General features: G+C 55.2%; 3 protein-coding genes across 3 annotated transcripts; all 3 read right to left on the reverse strand.

Annotated features, from left to right (window-relative positions):
* Positions 1-1,130: 1,130 nt before the first annotated feature.
* LOC145529889 (uncharacterized) lies at positions 1,131-5,766 on the reverse strand. Its single transcript, XM_081550651.1, has 3 exons — positions 2,746-5,766; positions 2,034-2,346; positions 1,131-1,783 (listed from the first exon to the last, which is right to left on the reverse strand). Exons 1-3 carry the CDS (start codon positions 2,980-2,982, stop codon positions 1,155-1,157), a joined length of 1,179 nt encoding a protein of 392 aa, XP_081406777.1. The 5' UTR covers positions 2,983-5,766; the 3' UTR covers positions 1,131-1,154.
* A 3,005-nt stretch (positions 5,767-8,771) lies between these two features.
* On the reverse strand, positions 8,772-13,841 carry LOC145529912 (uncharacterized). Its single transcript, XM_081550678.1, has 3 exons — positions 10,392-13,841; positions 9,680-9,992; positions 8,772-9,429 (listed from the first exon to the last, which is right to left on the reverse strand). The coding sequence occupies exons 1-3, from the start codon at positions 10,626-10,628 to the stop codon at positions 8,801-8,803; spliced, it is 1,179 nt and encodes a 392-aa protein (XP_081406804.1). The 5' UTR covers positions 10,629-13,841; the 3' UTR covers positions 8,772-8,800.
* A 2,582-nt stretch (positions 13,842-16,423) lies between these two features.
* LOC145529865 (uncharacterized) lies at positions 16,424-21,489 on the reverse strand. The gene is made up of 3 exons (XM_081550630.1): positions 18,039-21,489; positions 17,327-17,639; positions 16,424-17,076 (listed from the first exon to the last, which is right to left on the reverse strand). Exons 1-3 carry the CDS (start codon positions 18,273-18,275, stop codon positions 16,448-16,450), a joined length of 1,179 nt encoding a protein of 392 aa, XP_081406756.1. The 5' UTR covers positions 18,276-21,489; the 3' UTR covers positions 16,424-16,447.
* Between the last annotated feature and the right edge of the window lie 1,741 nt (positions 21,490-23,230).

Here is a 23,230-nt window from a genome sequence, read left to right on the forward strand (position 1 = left end):
GAAAGCTCTGTCAAAAGGGACCTCCCTCTTCACACCGTAGAGGCTGTAGGAGCCGCCAGGCTTTCGGAACCAGTGCAGGGGCCAAAATGACTCCACAGCCGTTTTCCTTCCTGGGGAGGGTTCTGGCTCGAGTGGGAATGGCTCAAGTCTCCTAAGGTTCTGAAAGCCCACTGTGTGCAGATTCACGGTACACAGAGAGGAGAAGGTGGAGTCCTGCCCTGGAGGTGGTCACAGCTCACGGATGAGCCAGGCAGGCAGGCAGGCAGGCAGGCAGGGCATGAGAACACCTGAGCTGCCTTCATGAGTGAATGGTGTGGGGGCAGAGGAAGAGAAGCCGGTCTGCTCCCCCATGTGGTGCCCAGGGCAGGTTGTCCCCAGAGGAAACCCTTACGACGGTGAGGACTCTCACTGCTGTTTCCCAAGGGGTTCCGTCGGTGCGTGTCTTCCCCGGAGCGGTCAGGCCGTCTCTAAAGTACACTGGCCATGGGCATTGCCTCTCCTTGGAACTTCCCACGTGTTTCTCTTTTTTATGGAACAGTGATTTTTCTAGAGGGGTTCTGGGCCACAAGGTTGTTGGGTCATTTTCTAGCCTTCTGTCGTGAAGAACGCTTTCCTGGGCGTTGGGGTGGTTTGTTGTTCCAGCTCCCTTTCTTGGCTTCTTTTGGGAGCTGGTGCAACAAGAGGAGCTCAGCCTCTGCCTTCTGGCTGAGATGTCACCCTTCAAACAGCAATGCCTGCCTGGAGATAATGATGGCATTTGCCAACAGGGCTTCGTTTGGCACATGATATCTTGAAAGGACGTACACCGTCCTGTCAGCTATCAAAGGCTAGTTCAAATGACATAAAAATGAGAACTCTCCAATGGAGTCTTACAGTAGGTGGAGAGTCCGAAAGAAACTCCTTCAGTCATTTCACTGAGAGTCATTGATTGGGGACACCAAGAATATAGGAAGGAATGCAGAAAGAAAAGTTGAAATTGTGTTCAGGATCGGGGGGAGGGATGAACAGGGCGTGCTTGCCTTGAATCCAGGCTTTGTTGGGGGGTGGGGCATAAAGATCAAACGGGTCTGAAACCACAAAGTGGTGATGGTAACACAGTATCACCAGAGTCACACAACAGTGTTCCCAAATTGCAACAATGATGAAAAAGTTTACTAATCCCAACTTAACCAACAAAAATACACGAAACCATACAAAAAGTAAAACATCACCAGTAAGGTGGAAACAAACCAAATGCAAAGCAGTTCAGGGGAAAGGAACTCCATGTCCCCTGGGGGCAGACCGAGTTGACGGCGTCCACGGTGAGCCGACAGGGATGGAGGCGGCAGAGCCGACCGCTCCCCTGGACGTGGTGTTTCCGGCAAGGGCTCTGGGTCTCTGTCCAGAGCGGGGGCTCGTTCTTCCTGCAGGGGCGGGTGAGTCATCGTCGGCGTCTGGGTGTTGCGCGGGAGCCAGGGCAGGCTCTCCCTGCCGAGGCGGTGACTCCTCCTCTGCCTCGGGTTCTCCTGCCAAAGCCCGAGCAGGTACAGGTGCACGTGGAGGTGGAGGTTCTGGCTGAGGGGGTGGGACATCAGTGCCTGGGGCTGGGGGTCCTGCAGGCACGGAGATCCGATCTGCCCGGTGTGCTGGCCAGAACCCAGCTGGCCTGGTGTCTCTGCGAGGGCAAGTCTCGGTTCTCCATCTGCCCTCGGTGGATCCCTGGGTCCTGCACCTGGAGCCACCACCTCTGTAGGGACAGGTCTGGGAAGTGGAGCCTGGTTCCAGTTGGAGGCCAGTGCTAGAGCTGGGGGAGAAGCAAAGTTTGCCCACAGGCCAGCCTTGGCATGTGCGTATCCCGGGACAGAAAGCTTCCAAGAGATTCCCAAAGAATACCCAGGGTCGGATGTCTTTTGGGACTGAAGTGTGCAAGATGGGGGTGGGGGTGTGAGGCCAGCGCTTGCTGTAGGCCCAGCAGCATCTTTCGGGGACTCGTCCCTGTGTAGCTCAGCACCCCCTCCCCACACACTCCCGTGCACCAGCCCCAGCGTCCTCACCTCTGTGCTCTGGCGTGCTGGGCTCCAGGTCCTCCTGCTGCCTCAGAGGCCGGGGTTCTCGGGACTCCGGGTCGGAGCCGGGTGTGCTGAGCTCCGTGGCAGCCTCAGACTGGGCCGCCGGGTGTATCCTGGGCGGTGTCTCGGCAGCAGGCCTTCCCCGCCTCCGCTTCGCCCCCGGTGGGGCTGATGCCTCCGTGGGCACGCTCACCTGGAGCCTGCACTGGGCCTCAGGGGCGGGGGGGTGGTGCTCCGACCCCTCCCTCCGGGAGGTGGACGGGGTGTCCCCGTCCTCGGCCTCATCACGTGGGAAGCTCTGCAACGACAGTGACCGTCAGCCAGCCGTGCTGGGACTTTTCCGAGCTGGGCCTGGCCAGTGGAGCCGCTGCTTCTGCCTGCTCGAACTTCTCTTCCCAGAAGGGTCAGAGACGTGTGTCTGCTCAGATCCCCACCCGGGAGGAAAGAGACCCACCTGAGGGTGTGAGGCCAGCCTGGGCGGCCGGCGCTGCCCGCACTCTCCCCATCCCAGCCAGCCTGCTCTCCCCTGGGGTGTGGACACAACTTGCCCGTCGGCTTCTGACCCCACATCCGCCTGGGCTTCCTTGAGGGAGACACACCCCGAGAAACCCGCAGCCACACACACAGGCAAAGGACCCGGTGTTTCCGGGTGGCATGGGAGAGGTGGCCTGGCCCGGCCTGGGGCTCCCCGTGTTACCTTTCTGTTTCTCCGGGCAAAGGGCCAGAGGCCTCTCGGGGGTGCCCTGAGCCAACGTTGACAGGGTGCCCACGCACACTGCCTGTGAGCTCTCCTGAGGCCCCGGCCTCTGGGCAGGGGCAAACAGCAGAACATCCTGGCAGCAAGTGATCTGGCTGGGGGCTCCTCTCCGCTCTGGAGGCCTGGATACCCGGGTTGCGGGTTCTGTTGGGTTCTGTTGCCGGCAGGTGACATCATTTCCTGGGGTTCGTGCTGAGGTCCCTTCCCCAAAGCTTCCCAAGGGAATCTCTGGGTTTCTGACTGCTCGACCACCCCCCTTAGGCCATGTGCAGGCACAGTGACAGCCACACTGCCCAGCCCACAGCCCTGGGGAGGCCTGGGTGCAGCCAGGGCCTGAGCTCCGAGGACCCCGCTGCTCTCAGACCAGGCTCCTTCTTCTCATAAGTGGTGTGGCCCTGGACAAGCGTATGCCCCTCAGGGTTTCCCCAGTCTCTCCATCTGCAGAGTGGGGGTCATTCTCCCATCTGCTTCCTAGTTCTGTCGGCCTACGAGCAGCTCCATGCCTTTCCACCTGGGGCCGATATCACGTGGAGCTTGTGCGCTGAGACTTCAGAAAGAAAGACTCCATCCAGGGCTGACACAGCACAGAATGGGGCAGAACGAGGCCTGGATGCGCCGTGGTACCCAGGAAAAGGCACTCCCCCTCCTGACTGTTTTGAGACCCCGCATCCAAGTTGGAGGACCGAAAGGAAGACTCGAAGGTCTCCCTCTCTTATAGAAAAGAGTAGCCAACTTTCTGGTCCTCTGTTTCCATTGAGATTCTGTTCAAGTGTCCCAGCTCGGCTTCTGCGGGTGGCTGAGCTTCTAAGGGCTCCCTGCGTTCTTGTCTTTTCCTCTCCAAACCTTCCGTCCTTTTCCCCCTTCTGGGGTGGATGGGCGCTGTCGTTGCTTCTACCTTCGAGACAGATTGATGAAAAGTCTGGACCGTCGATTCCTTTCCTCTCTCTGGTTCCGTGTCTCTCTCTGGCTCTGTCCCTCTCTTTTCCCTTCTCGATTCAGTCTGTGTCTTCCTCTTTCTCTCTCGTGTGTGGATGGATGGATGCTAGGAATGCACATGTATATGATTAGATGAGGGTTATGTTTTAGGGATAGGTTAGAGGGAGAGAAAGGCTTTAGGTCGGAGTTGGTCATGGGGGAAGGGTCAAGGGTGGTGGTGGTGTTTCTTGGAATCTGAGTGCTGTGCATTCTTCGTCTCTTTCCATATGAACCCCTTCTCAGATACACCACTTGCAAGGAGTCTCTCATGTTCCGTTTCCTATCTTTTGCATTTCTGAATGCTTAGCTTCTCTGTTGTGAAGAGGTTCCATTGGATGGAAACCCGTTGGCGTACTTCGTTTTCCTCTTTCCCTTACTTGAAGAGACCCATTTCTACCTCCGCCCAGCAAATGGCAAGGAGACTCTGATGTTAAGGAGCCTTTGACCTACGCTTCTTTCTAGCTATCTCATGATATCAGTCTTTAGGGTGAGGTTTTTCCCCGATATTGAGGTGGTGTGAGATCAAAACCAATAGCGTTCTTCAGATGTAGCTGTCTGGTTTTCCCATGGACATTTATTGAAGAGGCTTTCTTGTTCCCATTTGGATATTCTCCCCTTCTGTGTCAGAGATGAGTTGACCATGGATGCCGGGGTTTGTTTCTGGACCCTCAACTTTATTCCATCGATCTGGATCTGTGTGTGTTGTTGTATTCCCAATAGCATACTGTCCTGCTGCTGCCGCTGCGGCTAAGTCACTTCAGTCGTGCCTGACTCTGTGCGACCCCATGGCCTGCAGCCTACCAGGCTCCTCCGTCCATGGCATTTTCCAGGCAAGAGTACTGGAGTGGGTCGCCATCGCCTTCTCCGATACTCTCCTGAGGATCCTAGTTTGGTCGTCTAATTTCCTTTCACACAACCTTGGATGTCCGTATCGGGGCTTTTTCGTCGGATTGTATTGACAATTTAGGCTCTTTTCTGTTTCCGTACCCCTTTTGCAATTCTTTGTTCGGTGCGAAAATGCATTGGCCTTTTGGGAGGAATAGCATCGAAGCTGTGGATTGCCTTGTGGGGCTGTGACATCATTTTCCCAATAGGAATTCTTTCAAGCCCTGAGCACAGCTTCTCTTTCCAGTGGTTGGTGTGGGCTTGATCTTCCTTCTTCCATCTCTCGCCGTTTTGTCAGGACAGGTCCTTCCTTCCCTTCTGGGTTAGATGGACTCGTGGGTATCACTTCAGTGAATGGCATTGTCAGTGGGGGTGATAATTCCCTTCTCATTGGAAGACTTTGCTGTGAGTATTAGAAATGCAAGTGATTTCTCTTCCCCTTCCTCCCTGTCCATCTCTCAGAGCCACCGGGAAACAGAGGCCTCATCCAGGGTCACACAGGCCTGAGGGAGTGCAACTAGACTGTTGTTTCTCCAGGCCCTCAGTGCTGGACATCATCCGGGATACTCTGTGTGTGTCTTCCTCAGTCTGCTGTCCCTTCAGACCTTTCCCTAGTTTTCACAGGCTTGTCGTGTTGGTGTTCTTTGTCTGTTTGGAGACACATCCTTGAGAAGCTTTGTGTTTCCACTCATTCGTCTCGCGATGTATGACCTGTCTTTTGCTTTTGTAATGAGGTCTTTCCCACAGTAGATATCTTTGATTTTGCAAAGTCCACTGTATTCTCTGGGTTGTTTTGTGAGCTGCCTTTTCGTTTTGTGTGTGAAGACTCAAAGCACATGTCCGGTTTCTGCTCATTGCTCTTCTAGATTTGTGACAAGTTTTCATGGAAACTTTGTCTAGGGATAACTGGAAGTGAACTCGGTGTAAGGTGTCAAGTCTCCATCTCCATTCATGTCATGCCCTGCAGTTTCCAATTCCCTGTTCCTGAGTGGTTTTGGAGACCTTGTGGGAAGTTTGGTTGCATCGGAGTTTGCGTTTCCACCTTGAGTAGATTCACACTGTTCTGCCCTCAGGGACACTGTCAAGGGGGAGTGAGGAGCTGCCTGCACTTCCAGCAGTGACCACACGGTGGGGGCGAGTGCTGCTCTCCCCTCTGGGAGCCCCAGGCCACAGGCATCCCAGTGAGGAGCCAGCTCTGTGCTCAGCTGAAAGGAGTTAGTCTCTCAGGAGCCTCTGAGCCCTTGCCTTTGGATCACCCAGGGTGGGCATTTGCTGTGACAGAAAAAATTGCCCTGAATTCCATGGACGGAAGAGCCTGGCTGTGTGGAGTTCGTGAGTTGCCGTGAATCAGACACAACTGAGGACACAAAAATTCAATAGACTAAAACACTTTTTGGGGGTGGGGGGAGTGAAAGGGGGTGATGTGGGGTTTTTTGTCTTATATAATAGCCGAGGGAAATCTAGTTTAAACCTAAATTCACATAGATGGGAAAGGTATAGCTCTCCGTCACCCTATTAAAAAAAAAAAAAAAAAAACGACTTCACTTTTCTGAAAGCTTATTTAGTAGCTTCCTTGAGCAGTTCATTGTGAAGGATTTTTTTTTTTTTCTGTGACATTGGCCTCATTAAAATGTACGGTTTGCCTTTACTGGATAATTTTGTTCATTGGTTTGTTAGGGAATCTTGGTAATATTTGAGTTTCCTGGGGAGTATGGTCACATGACCTGGCCCTGGCCAATCGGTGCGTTCCACCTCCCTGGCCACTGTGATTGGCTCCGGACTGGGGCAGTGCCCAATCGGGGCCCAGGGCCGGGCCTCACGTTGGAAGCCAGGGGAAGACGAGCTCTCGTCCTGCTGGGGTAGGGGAAGGGGTGGGGCCGGGGGAGGTCAGGCTCCAGCAGTGGGAGGGGCTTGAGGTCCGCCTGCGGCAGTTGGTGACCTTCCTGCTCCCCTCAGGGCAGAGCCGCCGGCCTGAGAATGAGGGCGCTGCTGAGCCCAAGGCGCTGGGATGGCCCGCTGCTGCTGTGGTCCCAGAGCTCCACCCGAGACCTGAGGGAGGCCGTCTGCCCGTGAGTCCTCTCCCGCTTGTCTGTCAGCTTGTTTGAACCATGCTGGGTTTTCTGCCCAGCTGGCTAAGGGGAGTCCCTGGAAATGCAAGGGTGTGGGTTTTGGCAGACTTCAGGGAAGACATGCCAGATGAGCCTGGGAGACTCCAGCTTAATCTGGATTCAGGAGATATCTCTTCGGGCCAGCTAGTAATTGTAGGATAAGCCTAATGAGTCTTCACAGGATGAAGAGAGTAACGTGCCAAGGTAGCAATCGATGTCCTCATTCGAGAGGATGAAGCTGGTGCTCAGAGAAGGGGGGAACTTGGCCACAGCAAGGAGGTGTGCACCCAGACAGAACCCCCAGATCCGGCCATTGGAGCTCAGGGAGGCCACTGGTGTGGCTTGTCCCTGTGGCAGGGGCCGAGGCACGCAGCCCACCCTGATTCCTGCGGGGGCCTGACTTGGGAAGTGCCATCTGGTAGCTTTGAGACTCACCAAACCAAATTGCACTGGAGAGAGGAAGGACACCTTCCTTCATCCACCCCCCACCCCCGCCGGATTCCCACATACCCTGACCCCTTTCTCTTGATTTCGGAGCCATTTCCAGAGTCCCGCTCATATGACCTCATTCGAAGTGCACTGTGGACGAGCTGCCATCTGCAGCTGCTACCACAGCAGCCAAGGGCTTTAGCTCCCGAGTACCTCCCTTCCTTTGGAACTTGGGGGCCCTCTACTCCCCACTTGCACACCACAGACCTTTGCTGAGGATTGTGGGGACCCTCACTCAGTTTGCAGCACGTTGTAGCCATCCCTGTCCTCTCAATACCTCCCTTGCCACTCAGCTTGTGAGCCCCTTTGGAGCAGCGTGGCCCACCTGGCTGCAACGGAAGAGACACAGCTGACAGTGAAACAACAGCTTAGATCTGACAGCCGGAAAGCTCTGTCAAAAGGGACCTCCCTCTTCACACCGTAGAGGCTGTAGGAGCCGCCAGGCTTTCGGAACCAGTGCAGGGGCCAAAATGACTCCACAGCCGTTTTCCTTCCTGGGGAGGGTTCTGGCTCGAGTGGGAATGGCTCAAGTCTCCTAAGGTTCTGAAAGCCCACTGTGTGCAGATTCACGGTACACAGAGAGGAGAAGGTGGAGTCCTGCCCTGGAGGTGGTCACAGCTCACGGATGAGCCAGGCAGGCAGGCAGGCAGGCAGGCAGGGCATGAGAACACCTGAGCTGCCTTCATGAGTGAATGGTGTGGGGGCAGAGGAAGAGAAGCCGGTCTGCTCCCCCATGTGGTGCCCAGGGCAGGTTGTCCCCAGAGGAAACCCTTACGACGGTGAGGACTCTCACTGCTGTTTCCCAAGGGGTTCCGTCGGTGCGTGTCTTCCCCGGAGCGGTCAGGCCGTCTCTAAAGTACACTGGCCATGGGCATTGCCTCTCCTTGGAACTTCCCACGTGTTTCTCTTTTTTATGGAACAGTGATTTTTCTAGAGGGGTTCTGGGCCACAAGGTTGTTGGGTCATTTTCTAGCCTTCTGTCGTGAAGAACGCTTTCCTGGGCGTTGGGGTGGTTTGTTGTTCCAGCTCCCTTTCTTGGCTTCTTTTGGGAGCTGGTGCAACAAGAGGAGCTCAGCCTCTGCCTTCTGGCTGAGATGTCACCCTTCAAACAGCAATGCCTGCCTGGAGATAATGATGGCATTTGCCAACAGGGCTTCGTTTGGCACATGATATCTTGAAAGGACGTACACCGTCCTGTCAGCTATCAAAGGCTAGTTCAAATGACATAAAAATGAGAACTCTCCAATGGAGTCTTACAGTAGGTGGAGAGTCCGAAAGAAACTCCTTCAGTCATTTCACTGAGAGTCATTGATTGGGGACACCAAGAATATAGGAAGGAATGCAGAAAGAAAAGTTGAAATTGTGTTCAGGATCGGGGGGAGGGATGAACAGGGCGTGCTTGCCTTGAATCCAGGCTTTGTTGGGGGGTGGGGCATAAAGATCAAACGGGTCTGAAACCACAAAGTGGTGATGGTAACACAGTATCACCAGAGTCACACAACAGTGTTCCCAAATTGCAACAATGATGAAAAAGTTTACTAATCCCAACTTAACCAACAAAAATACACGAAACCATACAAAAAGTAAAACATCACCAGTAAGGTGGAAACAAACCAAATGCAAAGCAGTTCAGGGGAAAGGAACTCCATGTCCCCTGGGGGCAGACCGAGTTGACGGCGTCCACGGTGAGCCGACAGGGATGGAGGCGGCAGAGCCGAACGCTCCCCTGGACGTGGTGTTTCCGGCAAGGGCTCTGGGTCTCTGTCCAGAGCGGGGGCTCGTTCTTCCTGCAGGGGCGGGTGAGTCATCGTCGGCGTCTGGGTGTTGCGCGGGAGCCAGGGCAGGCTCTCCCTGCCGAGGCGGTGACTCCTCCTCTGCCTCGGGTTCTCCTGCCAAAGCCCGAGCAGGTACAGGTGCACGTGGAGGTGGAGGTTCTGGCTGAGGGGGTGGGACATCAGTGCCTGGGGCTGGGGGTCCTGCAGGCACGGAGATCCGATCTGCCCGGTGTGCTGGCCAGAACCCAGCTGGCCTGGTGTCTCTGCGAGGGCAAGTCTCGGTTCTCCATCTGCCCTCGGTGGATCCCTGGGTCCTGCACCTGGAGCCACCACCTCTGTAGGGACAGGTCTGGGAAGTGGAGCCTGGTTCCAGTTGGAGGCCAGTGCTAGAGCTGAGGGAGAAGCAAAGTTTGCCCACAGGCCAGCCTTGGCATGTGCGTATCCCGGGACAGAAAGCTTCCAAGAGATTCCCAAAGAATACCCAGGGTCGGATGTCTTTTGGGACTGAAGTGTGCAAGATGGGGGTGGGGGTGTGAGGCCAGCGCTTGCTGTAGGCCCAGCAGCATCTTTCGGGGACTCGTCCCTGTGTAGCTCAGCACCCCCTCCCCACACACTCCCGTGCACCAGCCCCAGCGTCCTCACCTCTGTGCTCTGGCGTGCTGGGCTCCAGGTCCTCCTGCTGCCTCAGAGGCCGGGGTTCTCGGGACTCCGGGTCGGAGCCGGGTGTGCTGAGCTCCGTGGCAGCCTCAGACTGGGCCGCCGGGTGTATCCTGGGCGGTGTCTCGGCAGCAGGCCTTCCCCGCCTCCGCTTCGCCCCCGGTGGGGCTGATGCCTCCGTGGGCACGCTCACCTGGAGCCTGCACTGGGCCTCAGGGGCGGGGGGGTGGTGCTCCGACCCCTCCCTCCGGGAGGTGGACGGGGTGTCCCCGTCCTCGGCCTCATCACGTGGGAAGCTCTGCAACGACAGTGACCGTCAGCCAGCCGTGCTGGGAGTTTTCCGAGCTGGGCCTGGCCAGTGGAGCCGCTGCTTCTGCCTGCTCGAACTTCTCTTCCCAGAAGGGTCAGAGACGTGTGTCTGCTCAGATCCCCACCCGGGAGGAAAGAGACCCACCTGAGGGTGTGAGGCCAGCCTGGGCGGCCGGCGCTGCCCGCACTCTCCCCATCCCAGCCAGCCTGCTCTCCCCTGGGGTGTGGACACAACTTGCCCGTCGGCTTCTGACCCCACATCCGCCTGGGCTTCCTTGAGGGAGACACACCCCGAGAAACCCGCATCCACACACACAGGCAAAGGACCCGGTGTTTCCGGGTGGCATGGGAGAGGTGGCCTGGCCCGGCCTGGGGCTCCCCGTGTTACCTTTCTGTTTCTCCGGGCAAAGGGCCAGAGGCCTCTCGGGGGTGCCCTGAGCCAACGTTGACAGGGTGCCCACGCACACTGCCTGTGAGCTCTCCTGAGGCCCCGGCCTCTGGGCAGGGGCAAACAGCAGAACATCCTGGCAGCAAGTGATCTGGCTGGGGGCTCCTCTCCGCTCTGGAGGCCTGGATACCCGGGTTGCGGGTTCTGTTGGGTTCTGTTGCCGGCAGGTGACATCATTTCCTGGGGTTCGTGCTGAGGTCCCTTCCCCAAAGCTTCCCAAGGGAATCTCTGGGTTTCTGACTGCTCGACCACCCCCCTTAGGCCATGTGCAGGCACAGTGACAGCCACACTGCCCAGCCCACAGCCCTGGGGAGGCCTGGGTGCAGCCAGGGCCTGAGCTCCGAGGACCCCGCTGCTCTCAGACCAGGCTCCTTCTTCTCATAAGTGGTGTGGCCCTGGACAAGCGTATGCCCCTCAGGGTTTCCCCAGTCTCTCCATCTGCAGAGTGGGGGTCATTCTCCCATCTGCTTCCTAGTTCTGTCGGCCTACGAGCAGCTCCATGCCTTTCCACCTGGGGCCGATATCACGTGGAGCTTGTGCGCTGAGACTTCAGAAAGAAAGACTCCATCCAGGGCTGACACAGCACAGAATGGGGCAGAACGAGGCCTGGATGCGCCGTGGTACCCAGGAAAAGGCACTCCCCCTCCTGACTGTTTTGAGACCCCGCATCCAAGTTGGAGGACCGAAAGGAAGACTCGAAGGTCTCCCTCTCTTATAGAAAAGAGTAGCCAACTTTCTGGTCCTCTGTTTCCATTGAGATTCTGTTCAAGTGTCCCAGCTTGGCTTCTGCGGGTGGCTGAGCTTCTAAGGGCTCCCTGCGTTCTTGTCTTTTCCTCTCCAAACCTTCCGTCCTTTTCCCCCTTCTGGGGTGGATGGGCGCTGTCGTTGCTTCTACCTTCGAGACAGATTGATGAAAAGTCTGGACCGTCGATTCCTTTCCTCTCTCTGGTTCCGTGTCTCTCTCTGGCTCTGTCCCTCTCTTTTCCCTTCTCGATTCAGTCTGTGTCTTCCTCTTTCTCTCTCGTGTGTGGATGGATGGATGCTAGGAATGCACATGTATATGATTAGATGAGGGTTATGTTTTAGGGATAGGTTAGAGGGAGAGAAAGGCTTTAGGTCGGAGTTGGTCATGGGGGAAGGGTCAAGGGTGGTGGTGGTGTTTCTTGGAATCTGAGTGCTGTGCATTCTTCGTCTCTTTCCATATGAACCCCTTCTCAGATACACCACTTGCAAGGAGTCTCTCATGTTCCGTTTCCTATCTTTTGCATTTCTGAATGCTTAGCTTCTCTGTTGTGAAGAGGTTCCATTGGATGGAAACCCGTTGGCGTACTTCGTTTTCCTCTTTCCCTTACTTGAAGAGACCCATTTCTACCTCCGCCCAGCAAATGGCAAGGAGACTCTGATGTTAAGGAGCCTTTGACCTACGCTTCTTTCTAGCTATCTCATGATATCAGTCTTTAGGGTGAGGTTTTTCCCCGATATTGAGGTGGTGTGAGATCAAAACCAATAGCGTTCTTCAGATGTAGCTGTCTGGTTTTCCCATGGACATTTATTGAAGAGGCTTTCTTGTTCCCATTTGGATATTCTCCCCTTCTGTGTCAGAGATGAGTTGACCATGGATGCCGGGGTTTGTTTCTGGACCCTCAACTTTATTCCATCGATCTGGATCTGTGTGTGTTGTTGTATTCCCAATAGCATACTGTCCTGCTGCTGCCGCTGCGGCTAAGTCACTTCAGTCGTGCCTGACTCTGTGCGACCCCATGGCCTGCAGCCTACCAGGCTCCTCCGTCCATGGCATTTTCCAGGCAAGAGTACTGGAGTGGGTCGCCATCGCCTTCTCCGATACTCTCCTGAGGATCCTAGTTTGGTCGTCTAATTTCCTTTCACACAACCTTGGATGTCCGTATCGGGGCTTTTTCGTCGGATTGTATTGACAATTTAGGCTCTTTTCTGTTTCCGTACCCCTTTTGCAATTCTTTGTTCGGTGCGAAAATGCATTGGCCTTTTGGGAGGAATAGCATCGAAGCTGTGGATTGCCTTGTGGGGCTGTGACATCATTTTCCCAATAGGAATTCTTTCAAGCCCTGAGCACAGCTTCTCTTTCCAGTGGTTGGTGTGGGCTTGATCTTCCTTCTTCCATCTCTCGCCGTTTTGTCAGGACAGGTCCTTCCTTCCCTTCTGGGTTAGATGGACTCGTGGGTATCACTTCAGTGAATGGCATTGTCAGTGGGGGTGATAATTCCCTTCTCATTGGAAGACTTTGCTGTGAGTATTAGAAATGCAAGTGATTTCTCTTCCCCTTCCTCCCTGTCCATCTCTCAGAGCCACCGGGAAACAGAGGCCTCATCCAGGGTCACACAGGCCTGAGGGAGTGCAACTAGACTGTTGTTTCTCCAGGCCCTCAGTGCTGGACATCATCCGGGATACTCTGTGTGTGTCTTCCTCAGTCTGCTGTCCCTTCAGACCTTTCCCTAGTTTTCACAGGCTTGTCGTGTTGGTGTTCTTTGTCTGTTTGGAGACACATCCTTGAGAAGCTTTGTGTTTCCACTCATTCGTCTCGCGATGTATGACCTGTCTTTTGCTTTTGTAATGAGGTCTTTCCCACAGTAGATATCTTTGATTTTGCAAAGTCCACTGTATTCTCTGGGTTGTTTTGTGAGCTGCCTTTTCGTTTTGTGTGTGAAGACTCAAAGCACATGTCCGGTTTCTGCTCATTGCTCTTCTAGATTTGTGACAAGTTTTCATGGAAACTTTGTCTAGGGATAACTGGAAGTGAACTCGGTGTAAGGTGTCAAGTCTCCATCTCCATTCATGTCATGCCCTGCAGTTTCCAATTCCCTGTTCCTGAGTGGTTTTGGAGACCTTGTGGGAAGTTTGGTTGCATCGGAGTTTGCGTTTCCACCTTGAGTAGATTCACACTGTTCTGCCCTCAGGGACACTGTCAAGGGGGAGTGAGGAGCTGCCTGCACTTCCAGCAGTGACCACACGGTGGGGCGAGTGCTGCTCTCCCCTCTGGGAGCCCCAGGCCACAGGCATCCCAGTGAGGAGCCAGCTCTGTGCTCAGCTGAAAGGAGTTAGTCTCTCAGGAGCCTCTGAGCCCTTGCCTTTGGATCACCCAGGGTGGGCATTTGCTGTGACAGAAAAAATTGCCCTGAATTCCATGGACGGAAGAGCCTGGCTGTGTGGAGTTCGTGAGTTGCCGTGAATCAGACACAACTGAGGACACAAAAATTCAATAGACTAAAACACTTTTTGGGGGTGGGGGGAGTGAAAGGGGGTGATGTGGGGTTTTTTGTCTTATATAATAGCCGAGGGAAATCTAGTTTAAACCTAAATTCACATAGATGGGAAAGGTATAGCTCTCCGTCACCCTATTAAAAAAAAAAAAAAAAAAAACGACTTCACTTTTCTGAAAGCTTATTTAGTAGCTTCCTTGAGCAGTTCATTGTGAAGGATTTTTTTTTTTTTCTGTGACATTGGCCTCATTAAAATGTACGGTTTGCCTTTACTGGATAATTTTGTTCATTGGTTTGTTAGGGAATCTTGGTAATATTTGAGTTTCCTGGGGAGTATGGTCACATGACCTGGCCCTGGCCAATCGGTGCGTTCCACCTCCCTGGCCACTGTGATTGGCTCCGGACTGGGGCAGTGCCCAATCGGGGCCCAGGGCCGGGCCTCACGTTGGAAGCCAGGGGAAGACGAGCTCTCGTCCTGCTGGGGTAGGGGAAGGGGTGGGGCCGGGGGAGGTCAGGCTCCAGCAGTGGGAGGGGCTTGAGGTCCGCCTGCGGCAGTTGGTGACCTTCCTGCTCCCCTCAGGGCAGAGCCGCCGGCCTGAGAATGAGGGCGCTGCTGAGCCCAAGGCGCTGGGATGGCCCGCTGCTGCTGTGGTCCCAGAGCTCCACCCGAGACCTGAGGGAGGCCGTCTGCCCGTGAGTCCTCTCCCGCTTGTCTGTCAGCTTGTTTGAACCATGCTGGGTTTTCTGCCCAGCTGGCTAAGGGGAGTCCCTGGAAATGCAAGGGTGTGGGTTTTGGCAGACTTCAGGGAAGACATGCCAGATGAGCCTGGGAGACTCCAGCTTAATCTGGATTCAGGAGATATCTCTTCGGGCCAGCTAGTAATTGTAGGATAAGCCTAATGAGTCTTCACAGGATGAAGAGAGTAACGTGCCAAGGTAGCAATCGATGTCCTCATTCGAGAGGATGAAGCTGGTGCTCAGAGAAGGGGGGAACTTGGCCACAGCAAGGAGGTGTGCACCCAGACAGAACCCCCAGATCCGGCCATTGGAGCTCAGGGAGGCCACTGGTGTGGCTTGTCCCTGTGGCAGGGGCCGAGGCACGCAGCCCACCCTGATTCCTGCGGGGGCCTGACTTGGGAAGTGCCATCTGGTAGCTTTGAGACTCACCAAACCAAATTGCACTGGAGAGAGGAAGGACACCTTCCTTCATCCACCCCCCACCCCCGCCGGATTCCCACATACCCTGACCCCTTTCTCTTGATTTCGGAGCCATTTCCAGAGTCCCGCTCATATGACCTCATTCGAAGTGCACTGTGGACGAGCTGCCATCTGCAGCTGCTACCACAGCAGCCAAGGGCTTTAGCTCCCGAGTACCTCCCTTCCTTTGGAACTTGGGGGCCCTCTACTCCCCACTTGCACACCACAGACCTTTGCTGAGGATTGTGGGGACCCTCACTCAGTTTGCAGCACGTTGTAGCCATCCCTGTCCTCTCAATACCTCCCTTGCCACTCAGCTTGTGAGCCCCTTTGGAGCAGCGTGGCCCACCTGGCTGCAACGGAAGAGACACAGCTGACAGTGAAACAACAGCTTAGATCTGACAGCCGGAAAGCTCTGTCAAAAGGGACCTCCCTCTTCACACCGTAGAGGCTGTAGGAGCCGCCAGGCTTTCGGAACCAGTGCAGGGGCCAAAATGACTCCACAGCCGTTTTCCTTCCTGGGGAGGGTTCTGGCTCGAGTGGGAATGGCTCAAGTCTCCTAAGGTTCTGAAAGCCCACTGTGTGCAGATTCACGGTACACAGAGAGGAGAAGGTGGAGTCCTGCCCTGGAGGTGGTCACAGCTCACGGATGAGCCAGGCAGGCAGGCAGGCAGGCAGGCAGGGCATGAGAACACCTGAGCTGCCTTCATGAGTGAATGGTGTGGGGGCAGAGGAAGAGAAGCCGGTCTGCTCCCCCATGTGGTGCCCAGGGCAGGTTGTCCCCAGAGGAAACCCTTACGACGGTGAGGACTCTCACTGCTGTTTCCCAAGGGGTTCCGTCGGTGCGTGTCTTCCCCGGAGCGGTCAGGCCGTCTCTAAAGTACACTGGCCATGGGCATTGCCTCTCCTTGGAACTTCCCACGTGTTTCTCTTTTTTATGGAACAGTGATTTTTCTAGAGGGGTTCTGGGCCACAAGGTTGTTGGGTCATTTTCTAGCCTTCTGTCGTGAAGAACGCTTTCCTGGGCGTTGGGGTGGTTTGTTGTTCCAGCTCCCTTTCTTGGCTTCTTTTGGGAGCTGGTGCAACAAGAGGAGCTCAGCCTCTGCCTTCTGGCTGAGATGTCACCCTTCAAACAGCAATGCCTGCCTGGAGATAATGATGGCATTTGCCAAAAGGGCTTCGTTTGGCACATGATATCTTGAAAGGACGTACACCGTCCTGTCAGCTATCAAAGGCTAGTTCAAATGACATAAAAATGAGAACTCTCCAATGGAGTCTTACAGTAGGTGGAGAGTCCGAAAGAAACTCCTTCAGTCATTTCACTGAGAGTCATTGATTGGGGACACCAAGAATATAGGAAGGAATGCAGAAAGAAAAGTTGAAATTGTGTTCAGGATCGGGGGGGAGGGATGAACAGGGCGTGCTTGCCTTGAATCCAGGCTTTGTTGGGGGGTGGGGCATAAAGATCAAACGGGTCTGAAACCACAAAGTGGTGATGGTAACACAGTATCACCAGAGTCACACAACAGTGTTCCCAAATTGCAACAATGATGAAAAAGTTTACTAATCCCAACTTAACCAACAAAAATACACGAAACCATACAAAAAGTAAAACATCACCAGTAAGGTGGAAACAAACCAAATGCAAAGCAGTTCAGGGGAAAGGAACTCCATGTCCCCTGGGGGCAGACCGAGTTGACGGCGTCCACGGTGAGCCGACAGGGATGGAGGCGGCAGAGCCGACCGCTCCCCTGGACGTGGTGTTTCCGGCAAGGGCTCTGGGTCTCTGTCCAGAGCGGGGGCTCGTTCTTCCTGCAGGGGCGGGTGAGTCATCGTCGGCGTCTGGGTGTTGCGCGGGAGCCAGGGCAGGCTCTCCCTGCCGAGGCGGTGACTCCTCCTCTGCCTCGGGTTCTCCTGCCAAAGCCCGAGCAGGTACAGGTGCACGTGGAGGTGGAGGTTCTGGCTGAGGGGGTGGGACATCAGTGCCTGGGGCTGGGGGTCCTGCAGGCACGGAGATCCGATCTGCCCGGTGTGCTGGCCAGAACCCAGCTGGCCTGGTGTCTCTGCGAGGGCAAGTCTCGGTTCTCCATCTGCCCTCGGTGGATCCCTGGGTCCTGCACCTGGAGCCACCACCTCTGTAGGGACAGGTCTGGGAAGTGGAGCCTGGTTCCAGTTGGAGGCCAGTGCTAGAGCTGGGGGAGAAGCAAAGTTTGCCCACAGGCCAGCCTTGGCATGTGCGTATCCCGGGACAGAAAGCTTCCAAGAGATTCCCAAAGAATACCCAGGGTCGGATGTCTTTTGGGACTGAAGTGTGCAAGATGGGGGTGGGGGTGTGAGGCCAGCGCTTGCTGTAGGCCCAGCAGCATCTTTCGGGGACTCGTCCCTGTGTAGCTCAGCACCCCCTCCCCACACACTCCCGTGCACCAGCCCCAGCGTCCTCACCTCTGTGCTCTGGCGTGCTGGGCTCCAGGTCCTCCTGCTGCCTCAGAGGCCGGGGTTCTCGGGACTCCGGGTCGGAGCCGGGTGTGCTGAGCTCCGTGGCAGCCTCAGACTGGGCCGCCGGGTGTATCCTGGGCGGTGTCTCGGCAGCAGGCCTTCCCCGCCTCCGCTTCGCCCCCGGTGGGGCTGATGCCTCCGTGGGCACGCTCACCTGGAGCCTGCACTGGGCCTCAGGGGCGGGGGGGTGGTGCTCCGACCCCTCCCTCCGGGAGGTGGACGGGGTGTCCCCGTCCTCGGCCTCATCACGTGGGAAGCTCTGCAACGACAGTGACCGTCAGCCAGCCGTGCTGGGAGTTTTCCGAGCTGGGCCTGGCCAGTGGAGCCGCTGCTTCTGCCTGCTCGAACTTCTCTTCCCAGAAGGGTCAGAGACGTGTGTCTGCTCAGATCCCCACCCGGGAGGAAAGAGACCCACCTGAGGGTGTGAGGCCAGCCTGGGCGGCCGGCGCTGCCCGCACTCTCCCCATCCCAGCCAGCCTGCTCTCCCCTGGGGTGTGGACACAACTTGCCCGTCGGCTTCTGACCCCACATCCGCCTGGGCTTCCTTGAGGGAGACACACCCCGAGAAACCCGCATCCACACACACAGGCAAAGGACCCGGTGTTTCCGGGTGGCATGGGAGAGGTGGCCTGGCCCGGCCTGGGGCTCCCCGTGTTACCTTTCTGTTTCTCCGGGCAAAGGGCCAGAGGCCTCTCGGGGGTGCCCTGAGCCAACGTTGACAGGGTGCCCACGCACACTGCCTGTGAGCTCTCCTGAGGCCCCGGCCTCTGGGCAGGGGCAAACAGCAGAACATCCTGGCAGCAAGTGATCTGGCTGGGGGCTCCTCTCCGCTCTGGAGGCCTGGATACCCGGGTTGCGGGTTCTGTTGGGTTCTGTTGCCGGCAGGTGACATCATTTCCTGGGGTTCGTGCTGAGGTCCCTTCCCCAAAGCTTCCCAAGGGAATCTCTGGGTTTCTGACTGCTCGACCACCCCCCTTAGGCCATGTGCAGGCACAGTGACAGCCACACTGCCCAGCCCACAGCCCTGGGGAGGCCTGGGTGCAGCCAGGGCCTGAGCTCCGAGGACCCCGCTGCTCTCAGACCAGGCTCCTTCTTCTCATAAGTGGTGTGGCCCTGGACAAGCGTATGCCCCTCAGGGTTTCCCCAGTCTCTCCATCTGCAGAGTGGGGGTCATTCTCCCATCTGCTTCCTAGTTCTGTCGGCCTACGAGCAGCTCCATGCCTTTCCACCTGGGGCCGATATCACGTGGAGCTTGTGCGCTGAGACTTCAGAAAGAAAGACTCCATCCAGGGCTGACACAGCACAGAATGGGGCAGAACGAGGCCTGGATGCGCCGTGGTACCCAGGAAAAGGCACTCCCCCTCCTGACTGTTTTGAGACCCCGCATCCAAGTTGGAGGACCGAAAGGAAGACTCGAAGGTCTCCCTCTCTTATAGAAAAGAGTAGCCAACTTTCTGGTCCTCTGTTTCCATTGAGATTCTGTTCAAGTGTCCCAGCTCGGCTTCTGCGGGTGGCTGAGCTTCTAAGGGCTCCCTGCGTTCTTGTCTTTTCCTCTCCAAACCTTCCGTCCTTTTCCCCCTTCTGGGGTGGATGGGCGCTGTCGTTGCTTCTACCTTCGAGACAGATTGATGAAAAGTCTGGACCGTCGATTCCTTTCCTCTCTCTGGTTCCGTGTCTCTCTCTGGCTCTGTCCCTCTCTTTTCCCTTCTCGATTCAGTCTGTGTCTTCCTCTTTCTCTCTCGTGTGTGGATGGATGGATGCTAGGAATGCACATGTATATGATTAGATGAGGGTTATGTTTTAGGGATAGGTTAGAGGGAGAGAAAGGCTTTAGGTCGGAGTTGGTCATGGGGGAAGGGTCAAGGGTGGTGGTGGTGTTTCTTGGAATCTGAGTGCTGTGCATTCTTCGTCTCTTTCCATATGAACCCCTTCTCAGATACACCACTTGCAAGGAGTCTCTCATGTTCCGTTTCCTATCTTTTGCATTTCTGAATGCTTAGCTTCTCTGTTGTGAAGAGGTTCCATTGGATGGAAACCCGTTGGCATACTTCGTTTTCCTCTTTCCCTTACTTGAAGAGACCCATTTCTACCTCCGCCCAGCAAATGGCAAGGAGACTCTGATGTTAAGGAGCCTTTGACCTACGCTTCTTTCTAGCTATCTCATGATATCAGTCTTTAGGGTGAGGTTTTTCCCCGATATTGAGGTGGTGTGAGATCAAAACCAATAGCGTTCTTCAGATGTAGCTGTCTGGTTTTCCCATGGACATTTATTGAAGAGGCTTTCTTGTTCCCATTTGGATATTCTCCCCTTCTGTGTCAGAGATGAGTTGACCATGGATGCCGGGGTTTGTTTCTGGACCCTCAACTTTATTCCATCGATCTGGATCTGTGTGTGTTGTTGTATTCCCAATAGCATACTGTCCTGCTGCTGCCGCTGCGGCTAAGTCACTTCAGTCGTGCCTGACTCTGTGCGACCCCATGGCCTGCAGCCTACCAGGCTCCTCCGTCCATGGCATTTTCCAGGCAAGAGTACTGGAGTGGGTCGCCATCGCCTTCTCCGATACTCTCCTGAGGATCCTAGTTTGGTCGTCTAATTTCCTTTCACACAACCTTGGATGTCCGTATCGGGGCTTTTTCGTCGGATTGTATTGACAATTTAGGCTCTTTTCTGTTTCCGTACCCCTTTTGCAATTCTTTGTTCGGTGCGAAAATGCATTGGCATTTTGGGAGGAATAGCATCGAAGCTGTGGATTGCCTTGTGGGGCTGTGACATCATTTTCCCAATAGGAATTCTTTCAAGCCCTGAGCACAGCTTCTCTTTCCAGTGGTTGGTGTGGGCTTGATCTTCCTTCTTCCATCTCTCGCCGTTTTGTCAGGACAGGTCCTTCCTTCCCTTCTGGGTTAGATGGACTCGTGGGTATCACTTCAGTGAATGGCATTGTCAGTGGGGGTGATAATTCCCTTCTCATTGGAAGACTTTGCTGTGAGTATTAGAAATGCAAGTGATTTCTCTTCCCCTTCCTCCCTGTCCATCTCTCAGAGCCACCGGGAAACAGAGGCCTCATCCAGGGTCACACAGGCCTGAGGGAGTGCAACTAGACTGTTGTTTCTCCAGGCCCTCAGTGCTGGACATCATCCGGGATACTCTGTGTGTGTCTTCCTCAGTCTGCTGTCCCTTCAGACCTTTCCCTAGTTTTCACAGGCTTGTCGTGTTGGTGTTCTTTGTCTGTTTGGAGACACATCCTTGAGAAGCTTTGTGTTTCCACTCATTCGTCTCGCGATGTATGACCTGTCTTTTGCTTTTGTAATGAGGTCTTTCCCACAGTAGATATCTTTGATTTTGCAAAGTCCACTGTATTCTCTGGGTTGTTTTGTGAGCTGCCTTTTCGTTTTGTGTGTGAAGACTCAAAGCACATGTCCGGTTTCTGCTCATTGCTCTTCTAGATTTGTGACAAGTTTTCATGGAAACTTTGTCTAGGGATAACTGGAAGTGAACTCGGTGTAAGGTGTCAAGTCTCCATCTCCATTCATGTCATGCCCTGCAGTTTCCAATTCCCTGTTCCTGAGTGGTTTTGGAGACCTTGTGGGAAGTTTGGTTGCATCGGAGTTTGCGTTTCCACCTTGAGTAGATTCACACTGTTCTGCCCTCAGGGACACTGTCAAGGGGGAGTGAGGAGCTGCCTGCACTTCCAGCAGTGACCACACGGTGGGGCGAGTGCTGCTCTCCCCTCTGGGAGCCCCAGGCCACAGGCATCCCAGTGAGGAGCCAGCTCTGTGCTCAGCTGAAAGGAGTTAGTCTCTCAGGAGCCTCTGAGCCCTTGCCTTTGGATCACCCAGGGTGGGCATTTGCTGTGACAGAAAAAATTGCCCTGAATTCCATGGACGGAAGAGCCTGGCTGTGTGGAGTTCGTGAGTTGCCGTGAATCAGACACAACTGAGGACACAAAAATTCAATAGACTAAAACACTTTTTGGGGGTGGGGGGAGTGAAAGGGGGTGATGTGGGGTTTTTTGTCTTATATAATAGCCGAGGGAAATCTAGTTTAAACCTAAATTCACATAGATGGGAAAGGTATAGCTCTCCGTCACCCTATTAAAAAAAAAAAAAAAAAAAACGACTTCACTTTTCTGAAAGCTTATTTAGTAGCTTCCTTGAGCAGTTCATTGTGAAGGATTTTTTTTTTTTTCTGTGACATTGGCCTCATTAAAATGTACGGTTTGCCTTTACTGGATAATTTTGTTCATTGGTTTGTTAGGGAATCTTGGTAATATTTGAGTTTCCTGGGGAGTATGGTCACATGACCTGGCCCTGGCCAATCGGTGCGTTCCACCTCCCTGGCCACTGTGATTGGCTCCGGACTGGGGCAGTGCCCAATCGGGGCCCAGGGCCGGGCCTCACGTTGGAAGCCAGGGGAAGACGAGCTCTCGTCCTGCTGGGGTAGGGGAAGGGGTGGGGCCGGGGGAGGTCAGGCTCCAGCAGTGGGAGGGGCTTGAGGTCCGCCTGCGGCAGTTGGTGACCTTCCTGCTCCCCTCAGGGCAGAGCCGCCGGCCTGAGAATGAGGGCGCTGCTGAGCCCAAGGCGCTGGGATGGCCCGCTGCTGCTGTGGTCCCAGAGCTCCACCCGAGACCTGAGGGAGGCCGTCTGCCCGTGAGTCCTCTCCCGCTTGTCTGTCAGCTTGTTTGAACCATGCTGGGTTTTCTGCCCAGCTGGCTAAGGGGAGTCCCTGGAAATGCAAGGGTGTGGGTTTTGGCAGACTTCAGGGAAGACATGCCAGATGAGCCTGGGAGACTCCAGCTTAATCTGGATTCAGGAGATATCTCTTCGGGCCAGCTAGTAATTGTAGGATAAGCCTAATGAGTCTTCACAGGATGAAGAGAGTAACGTGCCAAGGTAGCAATCGATGTCCTCATTCGAGAGGATGAAGCTGGTGCTCAGAGAAGGGGGGAACTTGGCCACAGCAAGGAGGTGTGCACCCAGACAGAACCCCCAGATCCGGCCATTGGAGCTCAGGGAGGCCACTGGTGTGGCTTGTCCCTGTGGCAGGGGCCGAGGCACGCAGCCCACCCTGATTCCTGCGGGGGCCTGACTTGGGAAGTGCCATCTGGTAGCTTTGAGACTCACCAAACCAAATTGCACTGGAGAGAGGAAGGACACCTTCCTTCATCCACCCCCCACCCCCGCCGGATTCCCACATACCCTGACCCCTTTCTCTTGATTTCGGAGCCATTTCCAGAGTCCCGCTCATATGACCTCATTCGAAGTGCACTGTGGACGAGCTGCCATCTGCAGCTGCTACCACAGCAGCCAAGGGCTTTAGCTCCCGAGTACCTCCCTTCCTTTGGAACTTGGGGGCCCTCTACTCCCCACTTGCACACCACAGACCTTTGCTGAGGATTGTGGGGACCCTCACTCAGTTTGCAGCACGTTGTAGCCATCCCTGTCCTCTCAATACCTCCCTTGCCACTCAGCTTGTGAGCCCCTTTGGAGCAGCGTGGCCCACCTGGCTGCAACGGAAGAGACACAGCTGACAGTGAAACAACAGCTTAGATCTGACAGCCGGAAAGCTCTGTCAAAAGGGACCTCCCTCTTCACACCGTAGAGGCTGTAGGAGCCGCCAGGCTTTCGGAACCAGTGCAGGGGCCAAAATGACTCCACAGCCGTTTTCCTTCCTGGGGAGGGTTCTGGCTCGAGTGGGAATGGCTCAAGTCTCCTAAGGTTCTGAAAGCCCACTGTGTGCAGATTCACGGTACACAGAGAGGAGAAGGTGGAGTCCTGCCCTGGAGGTGGTCACAGCTCACGGATGAGCCAGGCAGGCAGGCAGGCAGGCAGGCAGGGCATGAGAACACCTGA

The sequence above is a fragment of the Giraffa tippelskirchi genome, chromosome 12, assembly GCF_054371585.1.
Source record: "Giraffa tippelskirchi isolate mGirTip1 chromosome 12, T2T-mGirTip1v1.2.pri, whole genome shotgun sequence".
In the NCBI taxonomy this organism is placed as follows: domain Eukaryota; kingdom Metazoa; phylum Chordata; class Mammalia; order Artiodactyla; family Giraffidae; genus Giraffa; species Giraffa tippelskirchi.

Excerpts from the sequence above, each read along its gene's own strand:
- LOC145529865 (XM_081550630.1), bottom strand. The coding sequence starts at position 18,275 with ATGATGTCACCTGCCGGCAACAGAACCCAACAGAACCCGCAACCCGGG. Across the intron at positions 17,640-18,038 it reads TTGCCCGGAGAAACAGAAAG|AGCTTCCCACGTGATGAGGC; the intron begins GTAACACGGGGA and ends CTGTCGTTGCAG. Across the intron at positions 17,077-17,326 it reads CAGCACGCCAGAGCACAGAG|CTCTAGCACTGGCCTCCAAC; the intron begins GTGAGGACGCTG and ends CTTCTCCCCCAG.
- LOC145529912 (XM_081550678.1), bottom strand. The coding sequence starts at position 10,628 with ATGATGTCACCTGCCGGCAACAGAACCCAACAGAACCCGCAACCCGGG. Across the intron at positions 9,993-10,391 it reads TTGCCCGGAGAAACAGAAAG|AGCTTCCCACGTGATGAGGC; the intron begins GTAACACGGGGA and ends CTGTCGTTGCAG. Across the intron at positions 9,430-9,679 it reads CAGCACGCCAGAGCACAGAG|CTCTAGCACTGGCCTCCAAC; the intron begins GTGAGGACGCTG and ends CTTCTCCCTCAG.
- LOC145529889 (XM_081550651.1), bottom strand. The coding sequence starts at position 2,982 with ATGATGTCACCTGCCGGCAACAGAACCCAACAGAACCCGCAACCCGGG. Across the intron at positions 2,347-2,745 it reads TTGCCCGGAGAAACAGAAAG|AGCTTCCCACGTGATGAGGC; the intron begins GTAACACGGGGA and ends CTGTCGTTGCAG. Across the intron at positions 1,784-2,033 it reads CAGCACGCCAGAGCACAGAG|CTCTAGCACTGGCCTCCAAC; the intron begins GTGAGGACGCTG and ends CTTCTCCCCCAG.